Source organism: Syzygium oleosum, unplaced genomic scaffold (genome assembly GCF_021117445.2).
Source record: "Syzygium oleosum isolate NSW1041296 unplaced genomic scaffold, Sole_v2.1 Sole_v2.08, whole genome shotgun sequence".
NCBI lineage: Eukaryota > Viridiplantae > Streptophyta > Magnoliopsida > Myrtales > Myrtaceae > Syzygium > Syzygium oleosum.
The window spans coordinates 1,195,464-1,214,889 of record NW_026607492.1 but is presented as its reverse complement, the minus strand read 5'-3'; the positions used below and the strand labels follow the sequence as shown (position 1 = coordinate 1,214,889).

Genomic DNA, 19,426 nt, shown 5'->3' with positions numbered 1-19,426 from the left:
CATCTTGACATGTTTGCCACCTTAATCCGATTCTATATAGTTGGCAAACAATATGGCATTATCATTTCTTTTTACTATATCTAGCAATTTTCCCCGAACTGTTTGAAAAGGACAAACAATTTGACATGTAAAAAAATCCCACCTTAGCAATTTCCCCCTGGGCTCGCCTGTGTCTCCTCCCCTGATCCCCGAAACCCCCGTTGGACCTCCTCTTATCACCACCACCTTCTCTGTCTCAACCTTTCTCGCATAGCCACATTCCCTCTCTCTCTCTCTCTCTCTCTCTCTCTGCATGTTCACAGCTCTCACCCTCCCTCCCTCCCGCCTCCACCATGGGTTGTGGCGTATCCAGGTTCAATAGAGAAGACGCCGCCTCCGGGCCGACCTATCTCTACATCAACCCCCTCCACCGCCGCATCGAGGACTTCGCCTTCCGCCGCCGGGGCGACCGGGCCTCGGCGACCGCCGGCGCCTCCCTTGGTGACGGCGGCACCGCCTCCAGCAAGCAGCTCCTCTACGTCGACCCCGATGATGCCGACGCCGACTCCTCCTCTCTCGGCAGTAACCACAAATTGGATGGCGGCGGCGGCCGCAAGAGCGTCTCGTCCCCTTGTCCCCTCCAGAACGACGCCGCCGCCCCCGCCCTCCTCCCGCCGCCGACGCGCATGAATGAACCGCCGGTGCAGGTGATGGAGGCGAAGGAATGCAGCAGCGAAGACGGCAGCGAAGAGGTGATCAAGGTGGTGAGAGAGGTAGGGGAAGGTGGCAAGGGCCAGGGCGGCGGCGAGGGGGCGGTGGAGGAGGTGGTGAAGGAAGTGGTGATGGCTGAGAAGGAGAGAGGGAGCGGAGTCGACCGTAAAGGGGAAGACAAAGACGAAGACGAGGAGGATGCCGGAGGAATATCCGACAGGGAAGACAGCATACTGCTGTACCCAGGGTCGCCGAGCTTTAGGGAGTATTGTGTCCTGTGCTTCGACGAGTCGGGGGACGCTGAGGACGATAGCACCACCAAGGACGCCGACGGTGAGGTTTTTCTTTTCCTCTTCTTCTTTCCTCGAGATTGCCTGGTGAAAATTTGATAACTTCTCTCTTTCTTTATGTTTCTATCCATTTTAATCTTAAAACCATAAAAAAAAAATTAGTTCCTATCAATATTTTTATGTTGTGAAAATTTCAGGTGTTTAGGGTTCAAAAGCCAAACTATACCCGTTCTTAACTGTAAAGCAATAATTGAAAGTCTACCCAAAAATGTCAGACTTTGATTTTTATGCTCGTAAAAATCATGAATGGTATTCGCCGATCGATAAATTCACGTATCGTGGCAGTGATATATCTCTTCTACAATTCGCTCCCGTGATTTTTTTTATGAACAATGTAAAAGAAATGCGAAAGCTAACTTATTAGAAAGTATTTATACAGCGACGTTTATGCTTTTGTTTGACTATTGAACATCATACGTGAAATTTTCGATCCAACTTCTTTACGCAATCAACAGGGAAAAGTGATACGGCAAAGGCGGATAATGAAACGGAAAAGGCAAACATGTCGACTTCGGATTCTGTTGAGGTAAAACCTGCCACCCTACTATTAACATTCTTATGTAAATGTACTTCACTTTTAATTTGATGTTGAAATATCGGACTATCGTACCTTATTGAACTAGTTACTTGGTTGCAATTTACGCGAACATACATCAATAAACGTACTTTACATCACTTTCCTAAATGATGTAGATAATGTTTAGAAATGTATAATACTTGGGGTAGTCATCCATTAAGCGTAGAAATTACCGAGTCAAACCATTCGTCGAATAAAAGATATACAAATTGCGGCTTGAAAGTTTAAACAAAAATTAAATAAAATAGATATATAATGGAAAATTTAGAAAAGAAGAGTTTGAGTATAGCTAGATTCTCCGTGTATTAATTGTTTTGAACAAATCAAAACGTTAAATTCAATTATTTTCACCAAGTTTAACTTTAGATAAAATCTTTCATGAAGTTTACGAATTATATATGTAACTTTCATATCATCTACCATTTGAAGATGTTTACACCTCGACTTTATCTACCGTTTGAAAATTACATATAGGAACGTAGGCCGATATTTCAATATTTGATAAGGTTATTGGGCTATGTGATGATAGACACATAATTAAAGATAAGTGTCGGCCCAGCTTACTCACCGCCCAATCTAACAGGTGTACACGAATTTTATACGTTAGTCCAATTAGAGGTGAGTAAGACGGACCGATCAAATCGGGAATCACTCGGATCAGATTGGACCGTTCCAGGGACCTTCGGTCCAGTTCCCGATTCTGGAAACTAGGAACCGATCCTTCCGGTCTGATTTCCCGGTTCCTGAGTAGGATCGGACCGGATCGGGGACTAAACACCCTTAAATCCGATTATTACTCTCATTTTAATTTTGTTTCAATAAAATGAAGGGTCCTTATGAATGGCAGGTACCAAAAAAGTCGAGGAGAAGAAGACGATTCAGGGTACCCAGGCAGTGCGCGGCGGGGGGGATGAGAAGCCTACTGCACGTCTCTTCTTGTAGCCCCCGTAGATCGTTTAGCAAAACCGCGTGATTTTCCGCGGGGAAAAAAACTGCAAAAAAGGGGAAAAACTAGGGGGGAGAAATCGAAGATCACCCGTTATCAAGGGGCGGGCTTGCAATATCTACTCGAGGGCTCCTTCTTCTTCTTCTTCTTCTTTTGCCTCGGTTTATTTCAAACTGTAAAGTAATTTTCTCTTTCTTTCTTTCTTGTGGGCTGCCTCTGGAAAAATCCTTGACGTCATATATTACTGCCTTTTTCAGTCAGTTGTTTATTTGGGCTTTTAACACATCTCGAGTTGGCGACGTGGGCTTGATTCGGTCATCTTTATTTATGCATGCATTGCGAGCCCAATAAGTTTTCTTTTTTCAATTTTATCCCCTTTTTTTATACTTGCATCCGTACTTGGTCGCGCACCCAACTCTCTTGGCTGGGTTCACTCCCATGTAAAGAAAGTCGGATGAAGGAAAAATGACACAAACAATTTCTAAATTTTAGTTCAATGTGTAATGTAGTCCCTGAATTTTTAATTTGTTCAGCGTGGTTTCTGAACTTTAATCTAATGTGCAGTGTGATATTTGAACTTTTAATTTGTTTAATGTCACCCCTGAACTTTTGGTAAATGTTCAATGTAGTCCTTCAATTTAAGAGCAATGACTATATTGAACATTTTCATATAGTTTATGTACTAAATTGAACATGTACCAAAAGTTCATGGACCATATCGAACATTTACCAAAAGATACCAGTAACTCAATTCCAAGATATATCACCAAAATGCAGCCAACTGAAGATTGAACATAGAAGAAATAAAGAAGAAAACACATATAAAAGCTTTCACATTTCAGGAGCCATAGCAATTACCAGCTTGAACTTAGATTCTGCAATCGGCTTTTCTTTAACTGGGAAGCGATCGGGGTGTGACTCCCACACCTTCTTCTTGAAAGCTGATTTAACCTACAACAAATTGACCCACCACAACAAACCGACATCAAAGTCATACACCATAGTTCCCACAAAAAAATGCAAGTCGTGCACAAGCAAATCTTGATCAAGACTCGCACCCTAGTCCAATGCTTCATAATTACTGAATCGAGGCAGGTAAGGTTAGACCCATCATTCTACGACCACAACCTAGTCCAATGCTTCCACAGAGAGAGAGAGAGAGAGAGAGAGAGAGAGAGAGAGAGAGAGAGAGAGAGAGAGAGAGAGAGAGAGAGAGAGAGAGAGAGAGAGAGTAACCTCGACTTCTTGGAGAGGAGCTTGTTCTCGTTGATCTTGCGACCACCGCCTTCGGGGGTGTTGCTGGCTTCGTTCTTCCACTCATCACCTTCGACAGCTTCATCTCACCTGAATCAAATTCAGACACCCAATCAGACAACCAACACATGAAACCCATCGCAGGTGAAATCCACAGTACGCGATCGAGATCACGCTTTGCAACCGCGATCTCTTTGCAAGAGCGCGAACGAATCGATCAAGGGAAGGAAGGAAGGAAGGAAGACGCTTACACTTTTCACACAGTGTGCACGCGGACACACACTTTTCGTCAAGACGCTCTGCAACCTCAGCTTGTTGTTTATCGCCGATGGAAGAATGAAGAAGAAGATAAGGTTTCGATGAACGTCCGCAAGAATGAACCTCAGCATGTTGTTTCGATTGGGCTCGGGTGTGAACAAGAAGAAGATAGTGTTTCCTTGTTAGTTGTTTTGGTTGGCCTCAGGTGCCCGAGCCCAATTATTTTTTCTGTTACCTAAACAAGTTGAGGTCCAACCCGACCCAATACAAAAATTTTCAGGGCGGATCGTGTTTGGCCGGGTTCTTTTGACACCCCTAGTACTTGGTCACGTACCCAACTCTATTGGCTAGGTTCACTCCCATGTGAAAGAAGTCCGAGAAGGGAAAATAACATAAACAATCCCTGAATTTTGGTCAAATGTGCAATGTGGTTCCTGAAATTTTAATTTGTTCAGCGTGGTTCCTGAACTTTAACCCTATGTGCAATGTGATTTCTGAACTTTTAATTTGTTTAATGTCACCCCTGAACTTTTGGTAAATATTCAATGTAGTCCTTCAATTTAAGAGTAGTGACTATATTGAATATTTTCATATAGTTTAAGGACTAAATTGAACATGTACCAAAAGTTCAATGACCATATTGAATAAATTAAAAGTTCAAAGATCACATTACATATTGGGCCAAAGTTCATTGACTATTTTTATCGTTATCCCCAATGCATTATAAGCCCCGAGGCTTGAGCACATATGACAATTCATATCGAGTAATAGGGTTTCTCATTATTATTATGTGGCAGCCGCAAAAGAATGTTGGTTGAGACGCTACAGCAAGAGAAAAAGAGACATAAGAAAATCTGGGAAGGAGGACAACATTTGATTTTCATCAAGCTGATATCATAGGTCGATTCGTGATCCGATTAACCTGAAATTTTGTCAGTATGCTCATGACACATTCTTCTCGAATTTGATCGATTTGATTTTCACTTAAAGCCCCATGCATCAGGTTTTTCGTGGGTTACACCGAACCTGTGATTTTTGTGAGATTTATCATTGATCTCTTGTAAAGTTCATGTATATTGCCAATAATGGTGTTCTCGAGAAGAACTTTGTTCACCCAATTTTATTGCTAGTGAATATTTTTGGTGTACTCCAATCCCGTGGTTTTTTATCTCCTCGCACCAAGGAGGTAAGTAAAAAATCGCCACAAGAGGGGAGATTGTTTTCTTCCGCCGCTCTAATCCGATATTATTTGGATTGTCATAATTCTCCCAACAAACTCAGACTGTCCATTCCGTTCTCCAATGGCGGCTTTGAAAATTGGCGGTTCTGCTGCTACTATTTCGTTTCGTTTCATGGGAAGCTCTCTGTTGCCATCCACCTTGAAGAAGAAAACCAGACCCCTTTGACCAGAAACAGTCTTCCCATTGAAACGACAATACGGTCCCTCTCGTTTTCGGTCTCCATCGCCGCTATGGTAAAATAAACATCCGAGCCTTCAGCTTAGGTTGAAGATCGCGTTGCAAAGCTAAGTTTTGCGCATACAACTTTTGTCCTATCTTAGAGGGCATTTCCAAAGGAGTGGGAGGCATTGATTCTTGTCCTTAGAAACGATTTCCACTTTAATTTTAGTGGAATAGATTCAACGGTCGAGATAGATCCATCGGGCTTTATTCCATATTCTCTATTCGCACAAAAAAAAAAGCTTTTACGACCGGATTTTGCCGATAAGCGGGTTTCACGGACCGGAGGTCTAATCACTTTGAATGACCATGGAATGCCAAGCGAGTCTAATGAACTGGTAAAGCACAGGCGTTTAGCATGCACAAAGTGTCCTTGGCTCAGAAACAGTTTGCGCGCAGTTTGCGAAATTTGAACGGATGAATTCCGCTTACTTAGTTGGAAATTTTCTGCCGCCCCACCCGTGCTATAACCTTGAGGAGGGAGGAGGCCATCCATCGTCAAAAGAACAATCGGATCCATATACTCTGCTCCATGTACTTTTCGCACCGTGATTGGCTCTATCCACCACGTATTTTTTTTGTAATACGACTTAATCCAATATATCTTTATTCATCAATACAGCCCCCGAGAAGCGACTTTTCCATCTGTGATGGGTAGAATAAAAGGTCCCGCACCATTTTCGTTGGAAAATCAAAGTACAGGATAATTTTGAAAAATCTGACCTAAGCGAAGATCTTTTTTCTTTTCTTTGGTCTAGAAGTGAAGATTTCCGTTGTTCACCCTTTTTTTGACCTTGCATTTCTAATGAGCGACGGTGCTCCGTCGCAGTCTACGGATGGCTTTGGTAGAAAATCAAGATTCGTTCGGGGGAAGATCACGTATGTTGTAAGCTACGACTCCCTTTTGCTTGCTTGCGTCTCCTTTTGGACTTTGAATTCCTTTCCCACTTTTGGTCGTCGGCATCTCTCAAGAATAGGAAAAGGACGTCTTTTTGGCGTGAATGATAACTTCTTTTTTTGGGCTTGGAACGATAGGAATTCGAACCATCCGCGAACGAAATGTCACGCCAAACTTTTTGGTTGGTGCACATCGGGCAAGATTTCCGTTCTAAGGTGATGTGTGTGCTATTCGGAGTTGTTTTGTGTGAGAGACGCTACAATTAGATTATCGGATATAAACGTTCGAATTAAATATCTGATCGCTCAAATCGATAGATTCTAGCAATACGGGCGTACCCACTTAGTTTAACAAACCGATTTCGATCGGCGAATCGTCTATGTTTGTTGAACTATGGATCTCCCCTCTATTAATCAGGCCGCTCAAAAATTTCATTCAAAGTCAGGAAAATCTTGTTCTCTCTACTCGCTTGCTTGTTAGGTTAGCTCAGTTCGTTCAAAAGGTTGTTGAAATTCGGCTGTTGGACTCGCATTCCCAGCGTTCAAACTAAGATAGCAATTTCCCTTTTTTTTTTTATCACATATGGTTTTAGAAATCTCCCCCTTTCTTTATCGCTTGCGAAATTCTAACCTTGACCGGCTATATGTTTAGTAAAAATGCCCTGAAAAAAAGTGAAGCCCTCGTATGGTACGGTCGCATCATGAGATCATGGCGAGATTCGGAGTGTCTATACCGATCTTTAATTGTTTAATCGGGCCAAATTTGTTGGTATCGAAGCACTACGGTAAAATCATCCAATCAGTCCTAAACTTACTGTACGTATGTTAATTCGGTCCTAAACATTTTGGATTTGCCAATTTAGTTCGGGATTTTTTCGCGAAATTCCAACACAGTCCTTCCGATTAATTGATATTCGCATAATAGATTTAGAACAGTTGGAGTGATTTTCCTGAAACAAGGCTATGATGAAATTTGAGTGCACTTGACCATTGTAGCTTTAAACATGTATCATTACCTGTTTTAACGTCCGACAGGTGTCGCGTTCAATTCGAGGAGTCGATTTTAAGGGAAGGAAGAGAATGACTGGTTTCGGGATGTTCAAATGATCGACTGTTTTTGCACTTTCTCGAGGTCAACCGAAGCGGACGACCTTCGCCCTTTTCAATTACTTAGGATGTACAAAGCGACAGCAAAACTTGCACAAGGAGCTATCAAAAGCAGAGTGGGCCATCGTTTGATCTTTAACACGATGGAGAACACCGTAGAATCCGAGGACAAGTGACTAAAAGGGAAACTCGTTAATTGGCGAAGATGATCGGGAAAAATCAAAGTCAAGACACTTAACTTTAATATCCTATTGAAATTGAACATGCGACTGTTTGTTTAAGAAGCTGTTAAAGTTGAATCTACACTCCTGTTTCCTGGAAAATTTAAGGCATGATGTGATTTTACACTGGCATCCTAATACCCCAATCTGCGAAATTTGTGATATCTGCTAGCAGTGCGATTGGTGCAACCCATCGGAATTATATACAATGACAACCCACAAATTGGTGAAAGATGAGTGTAAGAATTGAACTCCAAAGTCCAAACCTCTATCTTTGATACTCGAGTGAGAATTTGTTTGATTTAACGTTTCGAATTTTAAGCTCGGTTGGCAATTCGTACCTTTCCCAAAATGATCAATTTCAGCATGGTATCGGAGCGAGAAAACTAGAGTTTGCTAATTGATTTATCGTGCTCCTCCCTTGCCCAAATTTAGATTCCCTCCGGTTGTTCTTCTAGGTCTTCGACAATTCTATCACAACCTTTTCATGTGTCGAGGAGAGTTGAAACAAATTAATATATCTTGTATCATTCTCTTACAAAATGAAAGGACGCACTTAGGCACGATCGTAAGCTTTTTCAAATTGTTCGGTTAAGCAATAGATTTATTTTCGTACAATTGGGTCCTTAAAATATATGCTTGTTTGTTTGAGTTAATATTTACAATATAAACGAAAATGCCGACGTGGACTGTCCATATGTTAGTGAGAGCTGATTAGCCCTTGTCAGTTGTCGCTTGGCCGGGGTCATGACGCCCCCTCCATCGCATCGCCTACGTCACTTGACCCCAGGCGACGATCAGCCTAGGCCAGATCTAGCTTGGGCTCTAGCAATCCCTGCCACTTGATCATAGGGTCGCGTGACCTCGGTCACTATCCGTTGGCATCAGGCCGACCCTTGATAACGCGTCACCCTTTTTCGGTCTTTTTATTATTATTATATAAATCTCATTTCTTCATAAACTCTTAGTATTTATTTGACCTTTTGATATTCATTTCTGAATTATATATTTTTATTTTTTAAATATCACGTGACATGCCATGTCGGTATTTAACGGTTGCGTTAGTATTTTCATCTGTAATTTTGATGGAAGGATCAACTTGAAAAAAAAAAACATATACATAATTTAAGGACTTAATTACAAAAAACAAAGTTCAAGAAAAATGTCAAGATTGCCTCCCCAATCGTGCCGTGCTCTGCTCTGTTCATGTGGATCTACACATCGAACGAGCGACTTTCGGCTCCCTAATTTTCGATAAATCTCTCTTTCCCCAAAAAGGATGGTTCAATGGTTTTCGCATGGATGAAGTGGGAAGAACTTTGTGTGGATTCACAGCAGGAAACAGCAAATTTCTTGGGGTAACGGGGAAGGCCAATGTCCGAAAAAAAAAGCGATTGATCGAAAAGAAAACAGAAAAGAACCTTAAAATGTTCATGGCATTTTATAACTCATCGGAGTGATTGGTTCAAAGGTAGGCAGGTTCCAGGTTTGGAACCTACTCGGTTATAACCGACTTCCAGTTTTTAAAACCTGGAACCTACCCTGTTTGCTATGGAACCTGTTTTGAAACATACCATTTTTTTCGATCTGGTTCTAAGGTCTATCCGAAAACCTATTTTTCTTTTATTCCTTTTCCTTGTTTCATTTTTTCCAGCAAAATAATATGAGTAACAATGAAACGATTCGAAGTAAAAGATGAATAATAAAAATTATTATCCGCCAAAAGCATTAATCTCTAATGTGAACAATAGAAATTACTATTTACTAAAAGCAACAATCAAAAATATAATAATTCTTATCACAAGCTAAAAACTAGTTTGAAAACCGATCTGGTCGGTCTGGTTTCCAGGTTGGTCTTCACTTGAAACTAGAAATCGGATCAATTTCAATTGGTTCCCAAAAAATAAAACCGGTCTGAAAACCAGATCGATTTAAATAGGAACCGATTTCCAGACTTATTTCTCAGGTGATTTGATTCGGTTCTCGATAAACCCCTGCTCATCACAAGATACGGGAAGGAATGGGGAGTCGAGTTGGGCACGCCACCTAAATTAAGCAAAAGCAAAAAAATCTACTTTTTCAACCCATCCCATCTCTCTCCACCCCAGGTGGGCATTAAAATCCGGTCAAAATCAAAAAGCGGTCTTCTCTTTCGTACTTAAATGTCTTTCCCCATCCCCACACCCTCCAATCAAACCCGCCCTTTGCTTGCAAAATTTATATGACTTTGACCCGCTTATCCATCCCCCCCCCCCCCCCTCTCTCTCTCTCTACGTACTTTGACCGGTACTCTCTCCCCCCACCCCCCCGAAATCTCTCTCTCTCTCCATCCACCGTCACCGTAGACTTCCCTTTACGCCGTCGTCCATCGAATCACGGCGTTCCCCACCACCCCAAAAAAAACAAACAACAAATCCCGCGGATTTACGCCGCTGCCCCCCCCCCTGCTGCCTGGACACGTGTCGGCTCGCGAGAGGGCTCCTTCTCACACTCGCCAGTGACGTTAGAATTATCCCCCACCTTCGCTCCCCCCCCCCCCCCCCCACCCCGGTGTTAATTTTTTCCTCGCTCTTCCCGTTTTTCTCGTCAATCTTCCCCTCCCTCCCTCCCTCTCTCTCTCTCTCTCTCTCTCTCTCTCTCTCCTCCCTTTCTGACTGCACAACCAGAGCAACAGCGACGAGCTCTCTCGCTTCAATGTCGACGGTTGCGCCGCCGTGATCTTCCTCGCTCGATTGTCGGATTCCCAGGTTCAGGCATCGGATTTTGTTTTTCCTTCTTCCGGTTGTCGTCGTCGTCGTCGCTGCGGGCTCCCGAGGATTTCACCAGGTGGAGCTCGAGAGAGGCTTTTGAGCGCGGGTCGGAATCTCTCTCTGTCGGAGACCTTTTGGGATTTTTTTTTTTCCTTCTTTTGGGGGGGTGGGGGGCGCCGGCAGCTTCGTCGGGGCTAGGGTTTCGTTGGCAAATGAAGTCTTCTTTTGGGAAGCTTCGGAGATTCGCGGCGCTCCACAAGAACGATCAGAAGGAGAAGCTGGAGTTTCCGCCTTCGGCTCAGCTCGACGAGCTCGCCCAGGCGTCGAAGGTAACTTTTTTCCGGCTTTTCTTTCCATTTCTGGAATGCGATCGGTGATTTGCGGGCACATGGCGATGTGTGATTTAATTCTTAATTGATTTTCTCAAAGATGATTTAATGGAAGTTTAGAGGCACATGCCCCCCGCCCTCTCTCTCTCTCTGAAAGAATAATGGCGCGAGAAGTTGATCGTAATTGGACAGTTTTTGCGCCATTCTCAGTGACGTAACTCTATAATTAGTAAAAATTTATACTTTGAAGAGAATTGATGGGGTAAATTGAGATTGTTCAAGTTGGTGGCATCGTTGATGAAGGCCTAGGACTGAGTACGGATTACTACAGGGAAAGTTGACGATGTAAATGTAGCCCCTTCTTTTTCTGGACAGTGGAATTCGATGATAAGTGTTTACTGAAGCTGGAGGTCCTCGCAAATTGTCAGAATGAAGTAATTGGCTTTCATAGATCTCTCCACATTGTTTCACATACAAGATATATGTAGCTTTGGAGACTTTGATATGGTGTCACTACGTCCTTGGATCCATTTCTTAAGGCTGGTTTCAAGGTAAGAAGTGGCCGTGGAAGGGTTTGGCAGTGGAATGGTGTAAACACTAATTGGATGGGACGAGGCAAGATTTTTTTCTTTGTGTCTAGCTTGTGATATGATGTTCAGATGATATTCATCTTTTGGTATCTTTCAGGTGACGTATCATTTTTATTTGGAGAAAGCCGTTTGTACAGAAGCTTAGAAATATTGGAGAAATGCTCTTGGCTTGGATGCTTTTTAGTGCACAGTGTAGCTTCTGATTAAGACTTGTTTATGTTTTTAAGGAACTGTTGCACTGTACTCAAAGCCGAAATACCCAAGAATTGCTAGAGTCCGCCACCCTTAAGTCCTTGTCCTCTTCCTCCTTTTGTATAAATAATAGCAGCGCCGTTCTTCTTAACTGCTCAGTCACGAAAATATTGAGGTTCGGCACTGTGTCATAATTGAGTTTGGACCATATAACTGTTTCTTACAATTGAAGTTGGGAGAATGCTGCATGTACTTGTTAAGGTTCGTATTTTGCCTCTTCTCTCACAATACATTTGCTGACGGAGTTTAATTGTTTGGAAGATCTCTTATATGAAATTGATTCGGATTAATTCCCTCGGTACACAACGTGGCCTGAGCTTCGTATCTTGCTTTGTTTGTCTTGAAGGCTATAGCGTCTTCATGGTGGGATGGGGATATGTTTGGGCATATGTTGTATCTGATTTGAGAAGTTGCATGAGATGCAACATAGTTACTTGCGGACTTGTAGTATGTTATACCATTACAACTTTTGGAACTCATCTTATTTATCATATTCTGGTTTTTCTTGCCTTCACCTTGTAGGACATGCAAGCGATGAGAAATTGTTACGATAGCTTGATCTCGGCTGCTGCTGCAACAGCAAACAGCGCATATGGTAGAATTAGTTTCTTTTTTTTTCCAGATGTCTTCTTCTAAACTCGAGCAGCTGTTTGCATCTTAGGCATTATAGTTCTTGAAGTCCATATTTTGTGGCAATGCTCAATGTAAATCCAAAGTGCAGTTAATTCAGATACTATTGAGCGTTTGGATGTCCAGTTAGATTGTCCAGTATATTTAAATGTGGACCTAGAAGATGGATACATCTAGCTATCATTTTGGATCCCACATGGGTTTGTCGAAATATTTTCATTATCTGCCAATAATGACATGCTAGCTGAGGGAAATCTTCTTCCAACGATAATACTTGCCAGTGATGCCTTCCTAATCATATAGCTCCGGTCCCTCATGATTAATTTATGTCAGACTGCCTATCCTGGAACTCTTAGCATGAATTGCATTCTTACATAGCATGAATTGCATTCTTACACGATGTTTATTCCTGCTAAATAGTAAGAAAAGCTGCTATTTTAATTGCTTTCACTAGGCTTAAACAGAATGAATGAAGAAGCATGTTTAATCTCTTTTTGTAGATCACAATGATGTATGAACCGTGTTACTGCGGTAGACTATTTGTCTTTCTGAAATGCTCTTAATAGAACCCTGCTTAAATTAATCTATGATTCCAGAGTTCTCGGAATCGCTGCGGGAAATGGGTACTTGTCTCTTGGAGAAAACTTCACATGGTGATGGAGAGACTGGTGAGTGAAAAAGTTTATGCAACATCTGCAATTTCTTTTTTTAGTCCTCGTGTGTCCTTAAGCTCTTGTTAATTTAACTTTACAAAGTAACAATGAGGCAAATGCACAGTGATATTGAAAATGAGGCAAATGCATGAATTCACTCATTACCAGAAAATGAATATGCAAAATTATCTTGTATGTTTCCAAAAAAGCACGTTAGTTATTGTTCATAAGTGTCCAAAGAGTGGAAATCGTTTTACTTAAGTCTGAATTCTTCTGAATGTGATAGATTCTTTTATGACTGCTGAGCAATCATTTGCAGGTAGAGTTCTGTCAATGCTGGGACAAGTCCAATTTGAACTTCAAAAACTTATCGACAGCTATGTAAGCAGACTTCTTTAGGAGATATATATTGAGCAATCTCTTACCTCAGCCTGGAAGTGACTATATATTTTGTTTCTACCAGCGTTCTCATATATACATGACAATTATAAGTCCATCAGAATCTCTTTTCAATGAACTTCGGACTGTTGAGGTTCGTATTTTTACCCTTGTCCATTAATTTATGATTAGTCTTCTTCTATCTTCACGTCCTTGTTTTTTTTTGGTTATTTAGTGTTCTCTGTTAATCTTTGTACTTATATTAATGCAGCTTGGATAGTTATGGCAGATTACAATCGCTGTCCTTATTTTCTTCAACATTTGTTTTAATTCTCCGTTAATCTTCGTACTTTTATTAATGCAGCTTGGATAGTTATGGCAGATTACAATTGTTGTCCTTATTTTCTTCAACATTTGTTTTAATTCATGTTAGCCAGTCGTCCTCTTTCGACCAAAAAATAAATTTGTCTTCTGATCAATCTTTTTATTGCTCTTCAAATGTGCATTTTCTGGTTCCTGCAATGGAATGATTCTTTTGGGCGCTCCCTCATACACTTCAGACCTTATTAAGTGGATTTATTTGTCGATAGTTCACTTGAGAAATTGTTTCCTACCATATTGATGCCTTACTTCATACCCCGGAGTGGTGTCTGTTCGTTTATGCTTAAGCTGTCAAACCGTTGCATATAGGTGCTTGGCAGTTAGGTCCTTGTTCCATCCTGCTCTTGGAAATTCATTGGTTTTATATTGCGTGTAAACCTTTAAAATGCTCGTTGAAATTTGGAAGAATGAGGGGAAGAGTTGTTAGTTATGGCTATGTTGGCTTCATTTGTGCATAGCTTTGCAGTGAACTGTCAGTGGTTTACCTTTGATCTTGCTCTGAGGGTTTTATTCATTTTTATGATAGGTTGATTACCAGGCCATATTATTGAAACATTTTAGCCTTTAGTGTTAACTGTAACATCTCTTATTTGCTTTCGCAGGAGATGAAGAGACAATGCGACGAGAAAAGGTCCTCATATTTTCTGTACTAAGTTCTATTCTCTGATACAATTTTATTCTGAAATGTTGTGTGGGTCTTCAGAGATGTATGCGAATTTATGATGACGCAACAGAGAGAAAAAGGAAAGTCGAAGAGTGGGAAAGTCGAAAGTTTCAGTTTGCAGCAAATACAAAGAGCGCATGATGAATATGGAGAGGAGGCAACTCTATATGTTTTTCGCTTAAAATCGTTGAAGCAAGGGCAGTCTCGAAGTCTTCTAACTCAGGCAGCCCGTCACCATGCTGCTCAGGTTTGATGGAGATCTTTCTAAACTCTTCAGATTTTACTCTCATGACGTTGTTTTACTCTGATGGATCAATGCTTGCTGACAACACACTCTGTGCCTATTTACCCATCATGCAGCTAAATTTTTTTCGGAAGGGTCTAAAATGCCTCGAGGCAGTTGAACCTCATGTCAGAATGGTTACAGAGGAACAGCATATTGATTACCAATTTAGTGGACTTGAAGATGATGGTGAAGATGGCGAAGATGATGGTGCAGATATCTATGATGCTAAACAAGATGGAGAATCGAGTTTTGACTACAGACAAGATTCTCGGGGCCGGAATGTCGTTTCGCAATCAAAGAATTCAATGGAGGTCAGCATCTGATTTGATCCCACGTAAAGAATGACCTTCTCTCTTTTGACCCCCTCCCACTTAATTGGTTATTGTGGGAGTATGAGCTTATTAACTGACCAGTTTGCGGTTCAACCATTCAAAATTGTTCCGTTCGGGCCTCTATCTATGCTAGCAGAAATGCATATCACACAGGCCTGGTTCTGGTAGCACTTATAAGATCATTTTGGGAATTTGAAACTTCTATAGCTAATTGGCATGGCTGTTTTATTTTCTGGACAGATGATAAGGTCTTTAATATCGTTGAACCCTTCCCAGTTGACTTTGTCTCTACGACATGCTTCCAGTTTATTATTTTCTCACTTCATATTATTTTGTAGACTCTGGTATTTTCCTGCTTTAATCCCGTGTTTTCCCCAATGGAGGACGGTCAAGCTATTTTGGCGTGCTATTTTAACATGACGTTTCATGTGTCGAATCAGGTGGATGATGTGAACCTTTCATATACTCAAAGCTCTACTGCTGAAGGTGCAGAGGTAACAACGCAGCTGAGTTCTTGTTGTTAGGAGTGAATCATCCTGACTGATAAAACACATAGGGGACTTGAGTTTTTTTTAAGTGAGAGGAGTTTAAAATTTAATTGGCAAAATGAACTGGATGTTAGATGCCTGGAAACTAAGCTGGTGAATGCTTAAGGTCCAGTGATTCGTAGGACTGATTGATTAGATCTGTATCGTTCGGTTTGTAAACTTGTGAATTATTCTTTTTTATTATATTTTAATGACAAATGTCTTTTTTTTTGGAGTACTAATTCTATTCATTATCTCTTATGGCAGGTGAATATTGAAAAAAGCCAAGGGGATGTCCTTAGTAGAGAATACAGAATGGGCAGCCATTCAGCTCCAATATTTCCTGAGAAGAAGTTTGATCCTGCCGAAAAAGCAAGACACATGCAGCAATTATCTACATCAAAGTCCAACTCGTACGTGTTGCCTACTCCTGTTGATGTGAAGACTCTTTCTTCAAGAACAAGTATCTCAGTTCCACGCTCTCGGCCAGCCGGCGTTAGTGGACAGAACCCAAATTTGTGGCATTCTTCTCCACTGGAGATAAGAAAGCAAGACCTAAAATCTGTACCGGAAGTCAGAGAGAGCTCTAATAGCCACAATGGTTTTGGCCAATTGCCTCCTCCTCTGATGGAGGGACTTGTGTATAACACAGAAAAAGTCAAAAGGCAAGCCTTCTCTGGTCCACTGACGCCGATGCCTAAGAAGCCTGTCCTAAATGCAAGTGGTCCCATCTTTCCTTCTCATGAAGCCCAAGTGGCTTCTGGAATACTTCCACGCTCTGCTCAGCCTTCATCATCTCCAAAAGCATCCCCTACTGCTTCACCACCTCTTGTTTCTTCTCCAAGGATAAGTGAGCTCCATGAGCTTCCTAGACCACCTGGCAATCTGGCTACGAAGCCATTCAAATCTTCTGGATTCATCGGTCACTCTGCTCCATTATTGCCCAGAAATCCAGAGGGTTCTGCAAACAGTAGAATACCCTCAGCAGCGTCTCCACTTCCACCTCCTCCGTTGAATATGCCTCGAAGTTTTTCCATACCTTCAAGTAGTCAAAGAGCAATAGGAATTAATGTGGCCAAGACAGCGGAGTCCCAACAACTTTTAGAAAAGGTGGAAGAAGTAACTTCGCCTCCATTAACTCCTATTTCTCTTGTGGACATCAAACCAGTTTCGACTGTTGCTACCTATCAGCCTGGTACTATAAGAGGTGAATGAGATATGAACTGCATATCCGTAGTTTCTTCAACGATGAGGTGGTCCTTCCTTTTCAACAAATTTTTGTGCATGTCCATATGACGGCAGATAAGTTGAAGAAATCGAGGCCTTTCGGGATTCCTCTGGACATTCAGTCATCCCATGTGTAACATTGAGAATATAGTTTTATGAGTTGGTTCAAGTAGTTTTTGGTCAGAGAAAAGGAATTGGTAAGGAAGTTAGAAATGCGACCCTTGAAGTGTCTAGAAGTTCAAGAAATTATGTTCTGTTGTTATAATAGAGAGAATTGTTGTCCTCCCTTTTGTCCTATGCTTTTCTTTGTCTTTGTGTAGCAGCGCACTGTCATGCTAATGGCACTTAGTTATTCATGCAATCGGCGTTGTGAAATGTATAAATGGTTTTCAAATCATGTATGCAGGACAATGTATAAATGTCAGCTGAAAATTATTCACAACCTTGAAAGATAATCTTTTTGAACAAGTCACACTTCCACTAGGCCTTATAGAACTTTAAATCGGCTTCTATAACTTTTGAAAGTGGTCAGTTCTGGTGAAATGATTAAAAGTTGAAAGTGATTGGTTTGTAGATTGTCTAAGGAAGGAAGCATCTTATTAAACGATCTTTTGTGGCAGTCTAAACTAGACACGGCTTCAATTCTGCATATATTGTGTGCTACCAGTTGTCTGCATTTTCTCATTATATCTGTGTAGATGTTAATCTTTTTCCACATAGTTGTTAAAAAAATTATGTCCTTGCAAGTTTTTCTATTCCAAGTGTCAAGAGTCCAAAATTCTTCCCCTGAAACTGGTAAGACAGGTTTTTAAACTTTCGATCCATTTCTTTGAAGATACTGCCGTAATGAAGCCGAGTGTCTTGATATATATGGCTCGATCCTGTCTACCCTCATGCTTCTTTTGCTTCCTTAGAAGGAGCAAATTTGAGATTTTGGTGTTGCGTTGTTACTGGTTGCAGGTGGAGGCTGATTTTGGTTAAAGAAGCCGTGGATTTTTACCTCTTACTATCTTCCTGGCATGGTAATATTTATTCTTAGTTTAGTGCTGGGGTCACATCTGTATATATGATGTGGCTTTTTTGTAGTTCACGTTGTGGTCTTGCCAGCTTGCTTGCTATTGTTGATAGATGGGCAAGTGGGGCATCTATGATCTGATCAGTCATGAAAATCCTCTAGTGAGAAACTTTATTCTTTTTTTTCTACCAGGGTAATTACCTAAATAAGGTTTTGTTTTCTTTCTGAGTCAGATTTCAGTAATGATAGTCCATAGCATTTGAATTTTGAATTTTGATCGTCTTTCATCCATCCGTCCATTTGGAAAATGAGTATTCTGATGTTCTATCCTGCAGTAGTCTGAAACTTGGAATGCTAAAGATCCATTCTTGATGTTTGAGCTAATGTTCAAATGCTAGAGCTTCAACTTTACCTGACAATGGTCTGATTGATTCCACTTGGACTGACTTAGTTACATTCCTTCATTAGTATGTCCGGTGAAGAAGCAGTTGCATAAACTTCTGTGGATGTCATGGTAGGAAATAGGCAGCAACACATCTGAAGCTAGCTTAAATTTTTTTTAATTTGCTGTTAAGTTCGATCTACTGGAGAAAGTGTATGCATTTTTTTCTTGAGGTCGAAGTGAATCTCTTGTTGTCTTTGTTTAGTTAGAACTTGAAAGTGTCAATTGGAGTCAAATCTGACCGCAGCATCCTCATCATCAAGTTGCCTCCTCGCATGAGCAGCAACCTCCCCCCTCTTCATTACTTTTTGATATTGGCCCATGCTGTGCATTAGCTGTTTAGGTGTGGTATCTGTAGGCATGGCTATACGTAAGTTGGGTAGTTGAGATGGGAATTGACCAAGCGTCGTCCGGTACAAAACATGTATATTCCCAAAGTTCAAGCTAGCAAGGGCAGCAACCATCCAACTAGTCAAAATCACAACCTACCAGCAGAGTTCAGATGCTAGTGCGGCTTTTTGCAGTTTCTTGTGCACAATTACCTGCTGTGTTTCAGTGAAGACATGGGGAGACTTCTACATGGCAAGAGAGACGATTGCATGCACATTCTCCGGGCTGGTGACGAAGTGGTGCGATAATTGGTTGATCGGGTTTTTTTTTTTTATCCTTTTCCCGCTAGATGGTTGAATAAGCATTGGGTCGTCCTTGATTTAACCGTTTCTTTTGTTCCTTTCGTTCATGCTTCTTTGATCTGGTGGAGCGCGGTTTTGTATTTATTTGCTAGTGTTGGCTTTTGTATGAAAAGGAAACCGGTGGTGGTCTCACTTGGATGGACCTTTGTATTAAGGGCCTCGGCAGCATAGAATAGAACTCACTGGACTGATGTATGTACTGTATACCGACCGTTGAGTGACCGGTGTTCTCTATCGAAAGTCAGACTACTAAACTACTAAACAGGACGACAGTAACAGAAGCTACTGGCGTACAGTTTTGTAAGCACCAGTTCCGATCCGTGAATTGTTCACCAAGAAGAAAGAGCAAGATTAATGCATGTTGTTCAATGTCCTCTGAGAGTTATTACTTAGCTAATAAAGACCTTCTGAAGGGGGAGCGAAGATGTGTGGATTGAGTCAGCGCTCAGTTTCAATGCGTTGAGAAATTCATGAACTGTGGAAGTGACCGAAAGCAAGCGTGAAGGGTATTGTTCAGG

General features: G+C 41.4%; 2 protein-coding genes across 3 annotated transcripts; both read left to right on the top strand.

Moving 5' to 3' along the window:
- LOC130138838 (uncharacterized) lies at nt 1–2,945 on the top strand. The gene is made up of 4 exons (XM_056314082.1): nt 1–1,023; nt 1,496–1,566; nt 2,465–2,738; nt 2,825–2,945. Exons 1-3 carry the CDS (start codon nt 333–335, stop codon nt 2,588–2,590), a joined length of 888 nt encoding a protein of 295 aa, XP_056170057.1. The 5' UTR covers nt 1–332; the 3' UTR covers nt 2,591–2,738; nt 2,825–2,945.
- Nucleotides 2,946–10,360: 7,415 nt separating this feature from the next.
- On the top strand, nt 10,361–19,114 carry LOC115672667 (uncharacterized protein At2g33490). 2 transcript variants are annotated; one of them, XM_030594545.2, is made up of 11 exons: nt 10,361–10,839; nt 12,204–12,276; nt 12,908–12,979; nt 13,284–13,345; nt 13,428–13,496; nt 14,326–14,354; nt 14,427–14,634; nt 14,748–14,984; nt 15,446–15,499; nt 15,800–16,739; nt 17,720–19,114. In XM_030594545.2, the coding sequence occupies exons 1-11, from the start codon at nt 10,723–10,725 to the stop codon at nt 17,728–17,730; spliced, it is 1,872 nt and encodes a 623-aa protein (XP_030450405.2). In that variant the 5' UTR covers nt 10,361–10,722; the 3' UTR covers nt 17,731–19,114. The 2 variants fall into 2 exon arrangements, with proteins under 2 accessions (XP_030450405.2, XP_056169753.1); XM_056313778.1 differs by lacking the exon at nt 12,204–12,276 and having other exon boundaries at nt 10,703–10,839.
- The last annotated feature ends 312 nt before the right edge of the window (nt 19,115–19,426 follow it).

Coding starts and splice junctions, on each gene's coding strand:
- LOC130138838 (XM_056314082.1), top strand. CDS start 333: ATGGGTTGTGGCGTATCCAGGTTCAATAGAGAAGACGCCGCCTCCGGG. Junction 1,024..1,495: donor CACCACCAAGGACGCCGACG/GTGAGGTTTTTC, acceptor CGCAATCAACAG/GGAAAAGTGATACGGCAAAG. Junction 1,567..2,464: donor CGACTTCGGATTCTGTTGAG/GTAAAACCTGCC, acceptor TATGAATGGCAG/GTACCAAAAAAGTCGAGGAG.
- LOC115672667 (XM_030594545.2), top strand. CDS start 10,723: ATGAAGTCTTCTTTTGGGAAGCTTCGGAGATTCGCGGCGCTCCACAAG. Junction 12,277..12,907: donor AACAGCAAACAGCGCATATG/GTAGAATTAGTT, acceptor CTATGATTCCAG/AGTTCTCGGAATCGCTGCGG. Junction 15,500..15,799: donor CTACTGCTGAAGGTGCAGAG/GTAACAACGCAG, acceptor CTCTTATGGCAG/GTGAATATTGAAAAAAGCCA.